The following is a 13,437-nucleotide window of genomic DNA, read 5'->3' as shown; positions in this document are numbered from 1 at the left end:
TTGTCCTATTCAAACTGAATCTTTTTTGAACATCTGCTCCAGTTTCAGTTTTATTGGCAAATGCATGATATGAAATCAGATTTAAAAAATAATTAAAGATCAGGGCCACTGACCTCCTGAAAGCCCTGCTTCAATTGGCTACAGTTTGTTCATCAGCGGTCAGGTCTGGCACACCACAACTGTTGTGTTTTTCAGTGTGAACTTTTAAAAGATCAGAGAAGCAGCAGTTTGTTTACTCAACTTCTCTGTCGAGAACATTGCCAGCTTGAACAGAAGTTCTTCTCATCCTCTCCAGCTCAGCAAGAGTCAAGCAACGGCTGTATAAAGAGATAGCAACACACAATGCAGAATTTATCACAGCTTAGTGTCAAAATCCAATTGAAATTTGTCTTTGTGTGAAAATAAAAGAAAGCAGAGACTCAGAAGCCCACAGAAAGATGGCTGACTGCAGCCATATGAGTGTGAGTTACGTGGGCTGCGCACTTCAGTCTGAATTCACCAAATACTGCTATCAAAATGTATGTGAGCACAACCTTGGCCAGTGTTGTTCATGTGTGAATGGCTTTGTTTCGCTGCATATTGAAGGATGACTTGCAGCACTTTTATGGGACATCATAGGCCTAAAACCTAGTGGGTAAGGATGCAAACTGGTTATCGGAAGGTTTCCGGTTTCAATCCTAAACCGCCAAACTGCCACTGAGCTGCTGCTGAGCAAAGTACCGTCCCCACACACTGTTCCTGTCATGGCTGCCCACTGCTCACTAAGGATGCAGAGTTAAGTGCAGAGGACACGTTTCATTCTGCTGCACCGTATGCTGTCCTGCAGTGTTTCACAATGAAAATCACTTCACTTTTACTTTCACTTTGAAATGTATAGATGCCATGAAAACTAACTAACTGAGACCGCCCCCATAGCAACATAGAGTAAGTTGACTTCCCTAAACTTTCATAAGCAATCTGTTGTTTAAAGTCACTGGTAATGGGTGAATGATGAGTCACTTTATATGTGGATGACCAATTGCCTTTTTTATCCAAAAAATACCATCAGAACAATAGAGAAGGTGAAGCACGGAGACAGAGAATAGCAAGAAAAAATTACAATCAATTACATTAAATAGCCCACGTAATTGCCAGAAAGGGACCAGGTCATTCAAAGCAACCTACATACAACCTCCCCAGCATGGCTAGCTCATGGGTTACTATTCGCCTGCTTTTTGTGAAGAAAGTCTTTCATAGTAATGAGTAGATAACAATGATATGAATCATATGAACTAATACATCTCGACATATCAGCACAGGGTTATAGTTAATCCAGCAATTCGGCTCAAGAAGTATTTAGAATTGTCACAGAGAAAGATTTTACATCTTACTGTTGGTCCACTTCAGGGCACATATTTATTATACATGTCAGAGCTGCTCCAAGAAATACTGCCAAAAGCTGCGGCACATTTAGAGGGGGTTTCCCAGTTTCTAGGCCACATCAAAAATTGAAACCATTAGATGGGTAGTTTTGCTTCATAATTAGAACTAAAAGCATGGTGTAGGCAGGTCTGCATGGTGACATCTTCCATCACTAAAGGACCATGTTTAACTGGGCTGGGACTTCATGGCTTGACTCTTATCTGATCTCCATGTTAAGTTATGTATTTTTACTGTCCTTTTGGATCCTATCCCAGCTGCATTTTCCCAGACTGACTGGACACAATCATCCACACATCAACATGTATAATTAATTTGGTCATTAGCGGCTCTCACTGGCACAAAAAAATAGTCTGTTTTATATTAAAAAGATATTCTATTCTAATCTGGAATGGGAGTAATTTTTCTGGATTTTAGATTGAAGAGGTAATGGCATACAGTATGTAGTTGTGCTTCCTTAAATAACATTGAATGCTATTAAGTGAAAGTGAAGTGATTGTCATTGTGATACATTGTCACAGCTCATGCTGCACACAACAAAATCTGTCCTCTGCATTTAATCCATCACTCTTAGTGAGCAGTGGGCAGCCAAGGAGACCTCAGTGGCACCTTGGCAGTTTGGGATTTGAACCCACAACCTTGCAATATTGGGTCCATTTCCTTACCCTCTAGGCCAAGTATTCAGAAATTAGGATTCATAAATGTATTTATTAGCATCTATTTTGTGTCATATTGTAATCATCTGGGTTTATTTTGTTAGTGAAAGATTACTTGTCTTTTCACTTCAGCTACTTGTTGACTAATCATCGTTTCAACATTTACTCATGAATGAATCTCCTCCTGGAGTTAGCTAGTCAGTAGTGAAACCTCTAGTTACGCTCAAAGTTACACTCACTGTATGGCACATGGACACTATAATCTCAAATTGTCTGTCTACGCTTGGAGCAGTAGACTTATGTGAAGTTAACTTCATAATGCGTTATGGTCTGAGCTGCTATCTGGCAATGTGAATGGAGTGTGTACAGAAATCCACAGGAAAATCATTTCTGTTAAAGATTCTCTAATTTTGTGGAGCTGTTTTGTCAGGTCAATGGTGTCATATCTGCACAAGTGTTAATGGTAGTCTGCTTATTAATGCAAAGCACCCAAAATGGCTACATTTGAGACTTTATTATGAAATGTTAAACCCTAAACATATTTGAAACTAATAATTTGCATTAAATTTAAAACACTTGTATTTAAATAGCTTCAGCAGAGAAGATGGCAGTCAATTTAATGGCAACCTAGTCCATTGTTCCATATGCATTTGAAGTATTATAGACACATGTGAGGTGATTGTTCATTTCTGTTACTAGATGCATTGAATGATATTAATAGTGCTTTCAGAGATTCTTACAGAAGTGTTGACGGCCCGTTTATCAGACAGGTTCATGTGTGATGCGAGAGCTTGTGTTCCTGCAGTTGTCAAGTGCTGTATTAACACGCTGAGCACAACTGTCATGACATGGCTTAACCCTGTATGTCTTTGTAAGTCAACATCTCCAACATCTCAAAATTATCTCCTAAGACCAAAAACCTCCAAAAATGGTTCGGTTTCAGAGATTATTATCTTAAAAAAAATATTCACCATGAACATTCAGTGCCATGTCAAAAGCAGAAATAACACAAGGCAGCAATCATGGAATGGAGAGCATAATATGAAACATGTTTCACCAGTTTGGGGGCATTTTCATTTCACATTTTATTTATTTAATTGAACCACTTTTGTATCTGAACTGAAGCTTTTTTTAAAAACATATATGCCGCCTTGATGCTCACTTAAGTTTCTAAAGACCACAGTCTTTTGGGGAAAAAGGTCAATATCAGTACCCAGAAGGAAGTAAAAGTGTTTTCCCTGCTCAGAGCTCAGGTTACTCCCTGTTTCATCATTTTTACCATTATGCTTGTCTGAAGTGTGTGTGTGTGTGTACAGTATGTGTTAAAAAAAAGACTGAGAGCAGGAGACAGTCACTGCCATTGTTCGGTGTGGGAAGGAAATAATGTTGTTGATATTGGTAGCAGCTATTAGTATTTCTAATTACAATTCATTTGTCATTATGTGTTAAAATAGTTATATATTTTTATTATTATTATTATTATTTATTTTCATTTTTAAGGAGTGCTGCAATACATGATGCAATTGTGTGAAACCCATCCTGGGTGATTAATTACAAAACAGGTTATTCTGACATTTTTCAAACGTCTAATAGAACTGGTGAACAATAGCAGATTCACAGGATCAACATTGTTTTTGTCAACAAATGGCTCTCATTTCAATGCCAATTAGCAATATATGAATTTCTAAATCTGCAGAAATCATTTCCATTTGTTTTACTGCAACAGCAGCCCCACTATAAACAAATGAATTGCTTGACTAATAGAAACGAGCCGGAGGACGCAAATCAGGAGCAAATGAACTGTTAGATGAAGAATTTATTTTGTGTGGTAAATGAACAGGAGGATGGATCAGGCATTAATACCAGTGTTGCAGCTCCAGAGTTACAGCTCCATCCGAAGGCAGAAATAGGAACTCCTCATTGCAGATACCCCATTCTCGCCACATTGGAAATGCAATAATTAGATGGTCTTAAATTTATGCTGATTCAATTGATATGTTCAAACTTCAATTACATTTTTGTCCTGTTTTTTATGCAATAACTACATAAAAACTTTAATGCTCAATCCTGTTTATTATTCCTGAAAGTAAAATGCCAGACATACAGCATGGAGAATACATATGTAATAAATAAACATATATCTCTCTCTCTTTTTGTAATTTAATTAACAATGCCAAAATGGTTCCACATTCCCTAGCTTAATTAGGATGTGGTGATTCTTAATGACCTAACTTGATGTGTGTGCAAGATAATAAGAACAAAAGGCTGAAATGAGAAATGGGAGCAGAACTGAAAAGCAATCCTGCAGTGAATTATGTGAATTATCTTGTCAGCACAACCGGTCTTTGCTCCCCTCTGGTGGTCGAGAAGCTCACAGTTAAGTTAACATGACTGTTCTACCAGGCCACATGGTGGCGTGGTGGTTAGTGATGTGACCTCACCCCTCCAAGGTGGTGACTTTGAATCCTGACTCAAACGTTGTGTGTGTCGAGTTTGCATGTTCTCCCTGTGTTGGTGCGGGTTCTCTGGTTTCCTTCTGCCGTGAGTCCCTGCTCTGCACCCAATGTACTACAGTACACATTCCTTCTACAACAGCCTGCAACTTTGGAGTAACAATAGACAAACAACTCTCCTTCTCTACTCACTTCAGCAATCTTTCCCGCTCCTGTAGATTCCTTCTCTACAATATCAGACAAATCCATCCTGGTTCAGTCCTTAGTAATCTCACAACTGGACTCCCTTCTAGCTGGTCTACCTCTATGTACCATCCGACCTGTACAACTAATGCAAAATCAGCACTACTGATCTTCAACCTTCCCAAATTCTTCTACACCACCCCTCTGATACGTTCCCTCCACTGGCTCCCAGTAGCTGCACGCATCAGATTCAAAATACTGATGCTGGCCTACAAAGCCAAACATGGAGTAGCACCATCCTACCTCACAGCCCTTATTACACCTCGCACTGCACCTCGTATACTCCGAGCCTCCAGTACTGGTCGCCTGGTCCCTCCATCTCTGAAGGTAAAAGGAAGACACTCACTCAATGAATACCAATGTTTGCATATTTACTACTCAGACAGTTATAAGACTGTTTACACTTTCAAGCTCTGTTGCACTACACTGTTCACATTGTTTATGTGGATTGCACTCTCCACCATGTGCCCTTATTTGTATATTGTGTTTTTAAATTTTATATATTATGCTTATTTTTAGACCCTTGTATTTAATGTTATTCTTGTATTTAATGTTACTGTTTGTATTTTAATGTTACTTGTATGCACCATGGGTCTGAGAGTAGCGCAATTTCAATTCACTGTATGTCCTGTACATGTGGCAGAATTGACAATAAAGCTGACTTTGACTTTGACTTTGATATTTAATCGATGGCAGTGGCTTAGACTAGTAATGGCCTACTGGGACTTTCACTTGCTTATAAACCAGAAGACAACAAAGTACCAGGTTCAACCCCCACTTACTACCATTGTCTTCCCTGAGCAAGACACTTAACCCTGAGTGTCTCCAGGGAAACTGTAACTACTGATTGTAAGGCGCTCTGGATAAATGGCATCAATAATTTTTATTTTTATTTTTTTTATCTCTACATTAACTATCATCTGAAGACATATCGTCTAACAACTGTGGAACAGACGAATGTCTGTTTCAGAGCAAATGGGTTCTTCTCTCAAATTATGGCAATTTTGTCTGTTACATCCAGTAACTGTATCATACTGTTCTGTAAGGGAAGAAAACACCCCCTGATTTCAATCTTGTCCGTTCTCTTAAAACTGCTGCCGAAAGCAAACCTTGTCATAAAGAAATTATTATATGGAAATTATATGAATAATTGATTTATGTTAGCCAATTGTAACCGCTTCTCATGCCTGTGTTCATTTGTTTAAATCAATGAAAGATGGTGGAGTTGTCTCTTGAGATGTCTGTGTGCTGTTAATATTTGTATGAATTTACCTTTAAGTGTTCATGGCCTGAATATGAATAGTAATCAAGAAAATAAAAGATTCCACTAGAGGTTTTTTTTTGTATTTTGTCACTCAAGCATCACTCTGCTTCTGGCAATATGCTTTCTTCCCAAAGTGCATCTTGGTGCCAAGAAAGCTACATTTATGAATCCAGAAGACAATACCACATTAGTAAAATACTGTTCCTCATAGCGTGCATGTGGTGACATTACTGCAAGACAACACAAAGATATATTATAACGTATATTACACAAAACTCAACTGTAGTTGCAATCTGCATTTTTCTTTTCTTGGTAAGCAAGAAAACACACTATTTGTGTGTTATAAATTAAATGTACAGTAACCTGGTTTTAACTAAGCCCCAAATATGATTATTTGCTCTTAGCAAATATTCATATTTGCTGAGAGCAAAATGCAAGGTGGGATGCATTAAACATTTAAAAAAGAAGACATGAGTAATATTCATGATGCAAAGTTGTTGAGTTTGAACTGAATTCTGTATGCCATAATAACACAAAAACACTGTCACAAAACTGTATTAAAATTATACTATTCTACTAAGAAAATATATACTATTCATTGCTCCTGGGACACCCATGCCATCCATCATGGTTATATGATAATTGGGGCTCGGAATGCTCCCTACAGTGTGTTACAGCAAAATTTAATTAACAGAGGAAAAATACCTAATTTGCCATGGCCTAGGTTATCCTTAATAAACATTTACAGACATTCAGCTAATTATTGCTTATTGTACGAAACAGTGTCAGTGGTGCTTTGAAGTTTCTGTCCGTCATGCAGGAACAATTCATGCTGACTTTTTAATTTAATTAATAAGTAGAATATCTGAGAACAGACCGTCAGTGACTCCGCAGTTGTGGCTTGTAGAGGACGTTTCATTCCAGAGAAGATTGTAGATGCACTGCTGGGCAGAGCTGGTGTCTGTACCCACGCCACCAGGCTCGTCTCGGCGCATGAAGCCTCCACGGACGCCAGGGGGCGCTACGCGTGTGTAAATGCGCGATTTGGGTAGAATAATGTCTGCGCGCGCGCGCTGTGTGAAACTTTTCTGCGGCTTTATTCGCGGTAACGGGGCCACCCTCAGCAGCAGCAGCAGCAGCTACCGGCAGCGGGGCTGTGCGACGGGGGACGGGCTCGGAAGGAACATGTCAACCTCCTCGCCACCGTCCGCGACAGATGGGATGAAGCAGAGGATGGTGTGGGTGGATTTGGAGGTGACCAGTCATCCTCATCTTCAGCCGTGTTAGCTGGCGTGCTAACCAAACACACGTGCTGGCATATTTGTACCCTGTTACGCTCATTCTGTATGTCCACTTTCACAAAGTCGCCTATTTCTACACGCACTCGATGGTTTTTCAATTGCTGCAGAGAAATAAATTGTGAAAATGTTAAATAATACAGCCGCTGTTGCACTCTGCGCTTTTGATGGAATACGACGTTTAAAAATAAAAGCCCAAACTTTACTCTTACACATGTAGTATGACCCCAGCTGACAGGCACTATATTAAATGTATATTAAATATTTTCAATCTAAATTGGAAGAACGGCAGTATTATTTAACATTTTCACAATTTATTGGCTGCAGTAATTGAAAAACCAACGTGTGTGTACCCATGCATGACTGTGAAAGTGGATATTTAAAAAGAAATTTAATGAGTAAGTGAATATCCAGTAAAGATCTGTGAATGTCTGTCATACAGAACTCACTGCTAACTTTTACTCAGGTTTACCGAGTTAGATATTTGTAATGTTTATCTGACCAAAATCATATTGGGAGTGTGCTCTAATGTCTTTTTAGAGAAATAACCTGATAGTTTGGTGAATATCTGTGGTTTGAACGAACTTTGGTGTGTTATTTCTGTCGCCTGTACATTGCCTCTCGAGACCAGGTCCCAGACAAACATGCAGGTCCATCATTGGCACTTTAATTCAAACATGAAAATGAATCTGTTTCTCTCTTGTTGTTCTTTTCAGATGACTGGACTTGAGATTGAGAAGGACCAGATCATTGAAATGGCCTGCATCATTACCGACTCTGATTTGAACATTTTGGCAGAAGTGAGCATTTTATTGAAATATTCAAACGTTTCGGTTCATTTAGAAATTTTGCATAGTCCAAAGTTTGTGACATACCTATTCTGGCAGTTATGCTCATTAACATGACTGACTGATAAGAAAGTGTTCAGCATAAACCTTCAGGACTGTTTGAAACGTTCCCCATTGTCCAACTTAAGGTAGTGGGTAGGAGACACGAGTGTGAAATTCTGCTGTCACTGCCATCATTAACAGCCAGAATCACAGTAGAGTAAAAAGTGTTTGGTAACCTAAACTTTGTATTAAACGTTTGAAAGGGTCCCAATCTTATCATCAACCAGCCAGACGAGCTGCTGGATGGCATGTCAGACTGGTGCAAGGAGCACCACGGCAGGGTTAGTGCAGCACGTTCCACCAGCACTGAAACACCCCCAGTCTCACAGTTCTTCACGCCGAGCTCTTCATACCCCAGTCAGGACTGACACAGGCAGTGCGGGACAGCAGGATTACCCTCCAGCAGGCAGAGTACGAGTTCCTATCCTTCATCAGACAACACACCCCACCCGGCCATTGTCCTCTTGCAGGTAATGCGTTTTGACAGAGTGCGATGCAATGGAAATGTCATGTCTACAGTGTATGTGAATCTAGGGCTGGGTTTTCTATAATTCATGTGTTGAAAATGTATATTCTTTTTTAGATGTAATTGATCAACTCCTCCAACAAGCTCTTACCTTGTACATTGTGAATTTTTGGGAAGCACATATTTGAAAACCATTAAAAAAAAAAAAATAAATAATTTAATGTATGTGTATACATTAGAGGTGGGCATAGATTAATTTTCTTAATTTTCTTAGATTAATCTCACTGTAATATTGGAATTAATCTAGATTAATCTCACTGTAATCTAAATTAATCTATATTTTAAATAAATCTACATTAATCTAGATTAAAAATGGCTCATTTGAATTCTGCCGAAGGCATTCAGAATATGTGTGCTACCCAAATAATGACTAAAAGTAAGTCTTTGAGAACGGGTTTCTCAAGCCAGGTGGCGCATTAGACCAGGGGCTCATCTCCTGTTTCCAAAATACATCACAAATTGCTTGAGAAAGCTGTTCTACTATGATAATTGGTGATGAAAATAAATTATGTTCAATAAAATGTACTTGTGTTTACCAACTGTCATTTCACAGTTCGAAGACTCGCCCCCTACAGTGCAATTCGGCTAGGTATACATCCGCGCTAAAATATCAAGGTGAAAGTCATCATAGTGTAGCAGTTCTTCTTCTGCGTTGTGTAATTTTTTGATTTTCGTTTCTTGAACCACAAATGATGAGCTGACACCCAAAAGATTTTCTGTGCAAAGTGTATTCTGTACAAAAAGCAAGGTCGCGTCAGAACATCGCGTCACACATCGCGTCTTTCTGCACCTCTCTCTACAATATACAGTATTAAAAGAACATAAAAAATATTCACAAAATAACACACATGCAAAATATTCCTAATATGTACATAAATTCAAATGAAAGAAATTACTTTTTGCACTCAAACCCCTCGCACCTCTCACAACTCACGCCATGTGTCCAAGAGACTTGAACCGGGTCTCAAAAACAAAATAAAAGTCTTTAGGAAATAAGAAACTAAAAGACACAAGAAAGAAGAAATATACTTATAAATCTAGTGTAACCATTTAACTCTGACACAATAGCTTGCGTAGTATAGACCCAGCTCCCAACCCAACTTTGTGAATAGATTAACGGCGATGTTTTTTTTAGCGCCCGATAAGAATCTCACGTTAACGCAGCACGTTTTTAATCGCCCGATAAAGAGTCTCACGTTAACGCAGCACGTTAACACCGATAACGGCCCACCACTAGCATACATACATATATATAAAATAAATAATGCTGATCACACTATGACAGATTTCCTTGGACCTATAAGTGGTTAAATTGTATTTTACTTAAATTGTATTTAAATTTTGGAGCTTAAGAACACTGGACTGGATCAGAAAAATAACATATTTGTTCTGAACAAATCCCTGATTAGAACATTTTATGGTATTTATCAGACGCTCTTATCCATATCCATAGCAATTTACAATCATTAGTTACAGGGACAGTCCCCATGGGATTTGAACCTGGGTCTTCTGGTTCATAGATGAGGTGAGTAGCCTAACCGGTAACAACCACCATGATCATGCAAGAAAACAAGTGTTTCAGCTTCATCACCAACTGGTTGTGATGTTTTTAGCTCCATGTGAAGCTGAACCCAGCACATTTCACCTTGTTTCAGGCAATTCAGTTCATGCTGATAAGAAGTTCCTCGACAAGTACATGCCACAGTTCATGTGTCACCTTCACTATCGGATCATTGACGTGAGCACCATCAAGGAGCTGTGCAGGTACAGTCAGGCTTTTGTTTGTGGCTCTGACATGTTCAAGTGGTAATGAAGTTCTGATAATGTCCGTGTGTTAAACTTCTGTCTTTTTTTTTTTTTCTTCTCTCCACTTTTGGCGGAAGTTTACACGGAAGTTTACATGTGTCCCCAGTGGCTGGGTTACACCAAACATGCTGAATATATCTTTATTTTTTTCAGACGGTGGTTTCCAGAGGAATATACCCATGCTCCCCAGAAAAAAGCATCACACAGGTAGTGTCTATGTTGCACTTTTGCAAATGAATCAGGATCCCTCCAGATTCTTCTAGACTTTGTTTGCAGTTGTTGTGGTCTAAGAAGCCTTAAGTTTTTTTTTGTTTTTTTTTTAAATGGAAAAAAAAACAATTGTGCATGTATATTAACAGAAGTCAGATTCTGATTGATATGTGCCACTTTCTCCAGTGATTGGTTAAACTCATGAGAGCTGTTACTGTTTTTGCAGATTTGTAGGAAAGTTGCAGTGATTGGACAAAACTGGTTGTGCAGCGGCAGGATAATTCCATTAATTGTTGCCCATTTTTTTCTCCCTCCTCAAAATTAGGGCACTGGATGATATTCAGGAGAGCATCAAAGAGTTGCAGTTCTACAGAGAAAATGTTTTCAAAATGAGAATGGACAGGAAACGGAAAATTGTTGAAAATGGAAAGTGAGTCCTTATGGGAACCTTATGTCTTAAACTAAATTAGTGATTTGTGCACTCAATTTTTTTTGTTTTGCATGTAAAAAAGAGCACTGTGGGAATGTTCCAGTCCAATGTTTTTTTTAGCAAAATTATTTGAGTATTTGTGTTCTGTTGGAAGTCTTGGGTTTGTTTTGAGCTGCAATTTGTCTGCTTTGCTCAGATCTGAGCAGCAGGTGGCAGCACTGCCCTGCAGTGAAGTTTGAGTGAGGACCACCTGGCTGTTTAATAAACGGCTTTTTTTTTCTGCGTGCTTTTTTTCTATGCCTGCAGTACCACTGCATTTGGGGTGATGTTTGAAGGCTTCACCTTGAATGGCTATTGATGCTCACAACCTGGGCAGAAATGACATTCACATTTGTGGCATTTGGCAGATGCCCTTATCCTGAGCAACCTACAGCATAAATTCAGATTACCATCAGTGAAGTAAACAATTCTGGTTCACTAGGACCCCAACTATGAGTACAATCCTTTTATTTACTCTGTTTTTCTTACATAAGTCATCTTATAAGAAAGTTACAAGTTTGTTTTAAGTAGTCTCTAAAGAAGAAGGTGTTAAGCTGACGTTTGGAAATACCCAGTGACTGTGCTGTTCTTACCTTGAGGGGAAGTTCATTCCACCACCGAGTGGCCAAGACAAAGAAGAGTTTAGATTATGTTCGTCCGCAGTTCTCTGAATTCATGGACTGAAATCACCAAGCCAGATGTTTACTTTGCTCAAGGCCTTTTGTCTTTTTGCCTTTTTCACTGTGTGTTGTCTGAATACTGCAACAATGAGCATTCTCGGTTGATCTTTCAAAAGATCATGAACTCATGATCCTTTACACCATCTGTCTTCATTTGAATGTCTTTTATTTACTTACTTTTTATAGAGAAATGCTTTCATTTGATATTTTGATGTCAGAGAATCGATGCAGAGTTCCTCATTTTTCAATCACTGTAAAATGATTACAGGAAGACTATGCTGTGTCCAGTGGGACTTGGAGATCCATGATGCGGCTCAGATTCCTCTGCTGACCATCCCGAACCATGCTGGATTAAACCAAGCTGGTTTCAGTTTTCCTCTTCATGAATTGTCAGAAGCTGCCAAGTCATGGTATAATGTTTGCAGCAGCCACTGCAAGTGGAATTCAATGAAATTACTTCAAATGTGTCCTTTGCTTTTATCCATCACCCTTGGTGAGCAGTGGGCAGCCATGACAGGTGCTCGGGGAGCAGTGTGTGGGGATGGTGCTTTGCTCAGTGGCACCTTGGCGGATCAGGATTCAAACCTTCTGATTACGGGGTCGCTTCCTTAACCACTAGGCCACCACTGTAGGCCAATAAAACCAGCATGAGGTCAGAATTATGATGTAGATGTCCCTGGACTAAAACTATTACATCGTAGTGGGGGGAACTGATGAATAATAATTTGTTTTTTTAAGGTTATTAATTTATTGTAAATAATGACACAAATACTGGTTATCACAAAGTTTGCTGCTTATGTTTTTTATGGCAATTTGCATATACTCCAGAATGAAGAGTGAGCAGATGAATTGCAAAGTCCCTCTTTGCATGAAAAAGAACTTAAATCCCCCCAAAAAACATTTCCACTGCATTTTAGCCCTGTCACAAAAGGACCTGCTGAGATCATTTCAGTGATCCTCTTGTTAACAGTGTTGAGTGTTGAGGAGCACAAAGCTGGAGATCATTCTGTCATGCAGATTGAGTTAGAGGACTGGATGCTATAAAAGGAGGGTGATGCTTGAAATTATTGTTCTTCAATAATTCAACTTCATGCATAACTTCAAGGAGAGATATTCAAGTGTTGTGAAGAAGGCTTCAGAGTGCCCAAGAAAATCTGGCAAGCACCAGGACCTCCTAAAGATGATTAGGCTGTGGGATTGGGGTGCCACAAGTGCAGAGCTTGCTCAGGAATGGCAGCAGGCGTGAGTGCATCTGTATGCACAGTGAATCGAAGACTTTTGGAGGATGACCTGGTGTCAATAGGGGCAGCAAAGAACAACAGCAGCATGTATTTCTTATGTAGCCCAAAATCACATACAGGATGTCTCAATGGGCTTTGACAGGCTCTACAGTTGACACCCCCACACTTGACCCTTCTGCACACAAGGAAGAACTCCACACAAAAAAAGCTCTAGGAGAGAGATAAAAGAAAGAAAGAAACCTTGGGAAAGAGTCATACAGAGAGTGACCCCCTTTCAGGGTA

At 39.3% G+C, this 13,437-nt stretch overlaps 1 protein-coding gene across 1 annotated transcript; it reads left to right on the top strand.

Annotated features, from left to right (window-relative positions):
* Nucleotides 1-7,093: 7,093 nt before the first annotated feature.
* smfn (small fragment nuclease) lies at nucleotides 7,094-12,747 on the top strand. The gene is made up of 8 exons (XM_028983470.1): nucleotides 7,094-7,289; nucleotides 8,050-8,133; nucleotides 8,427-8,504; nucleotides 8,582-8,693; nucleotides 10,405-10,513; nucleotides 10,709-10,762; nucleotides 11,091-11,195; nucleotides 12,183-12,747. Exons 1-8 carry the CDS (start codon nucleotides 7,221-7,223, stop codon nucleotides 12,220-12,222), a joined length of 651 nt encoding a protein of 216 aa, XP_028839303.1. The 5' UTR covers nucleotides 7,094-7,220; the 3' UTR covers nucleotides 12,223-12,747.
* The last annotated feature ends 690 nt before the right edge of the window (nucleotides 12,748-13,437 follow it).

Source organism: Denticeps clupeoides, chromosome 6, assembly GCF_900700375.1.
Source record: "Denticeps clupeoides chromosome 6, fDenClu1.1, whole genome shotgun sequence".
NCBI lineage: Eukaryota > Metazoa > Chordata > Actinopteri > Clupeiformes > Denticipitidae > Denticeps > Denticeps clupeoides.
This window is presented reverse-complemented; position numbering and strand designations above follow the sequence as displayed.

Bases quoted from the DNA above. Each gene is read 5' to 3' on its own strand.
- smfn (XM_028983470.1), top strand. From the start codon at position 7,221: ATGTCAACCTCCTCGCCACCGTCCGCGACAGATGGGATGAAGCAGAGG. The intron at 7,290-8,049 runs GTGACCAGTCAT...TGTTCTTTTCAG, and splicing joins TGGTGTGGGTGGATTTGGAG to ATGACTGGACTTGAGATTGA. The intron at 11,196-12,182 runs GTGAGTCCTTAT...AAATGATTACAG, and splicing joins AAAATTGTTGAAAATGGAAA to GAAGACTATGCTGTGTCCAG.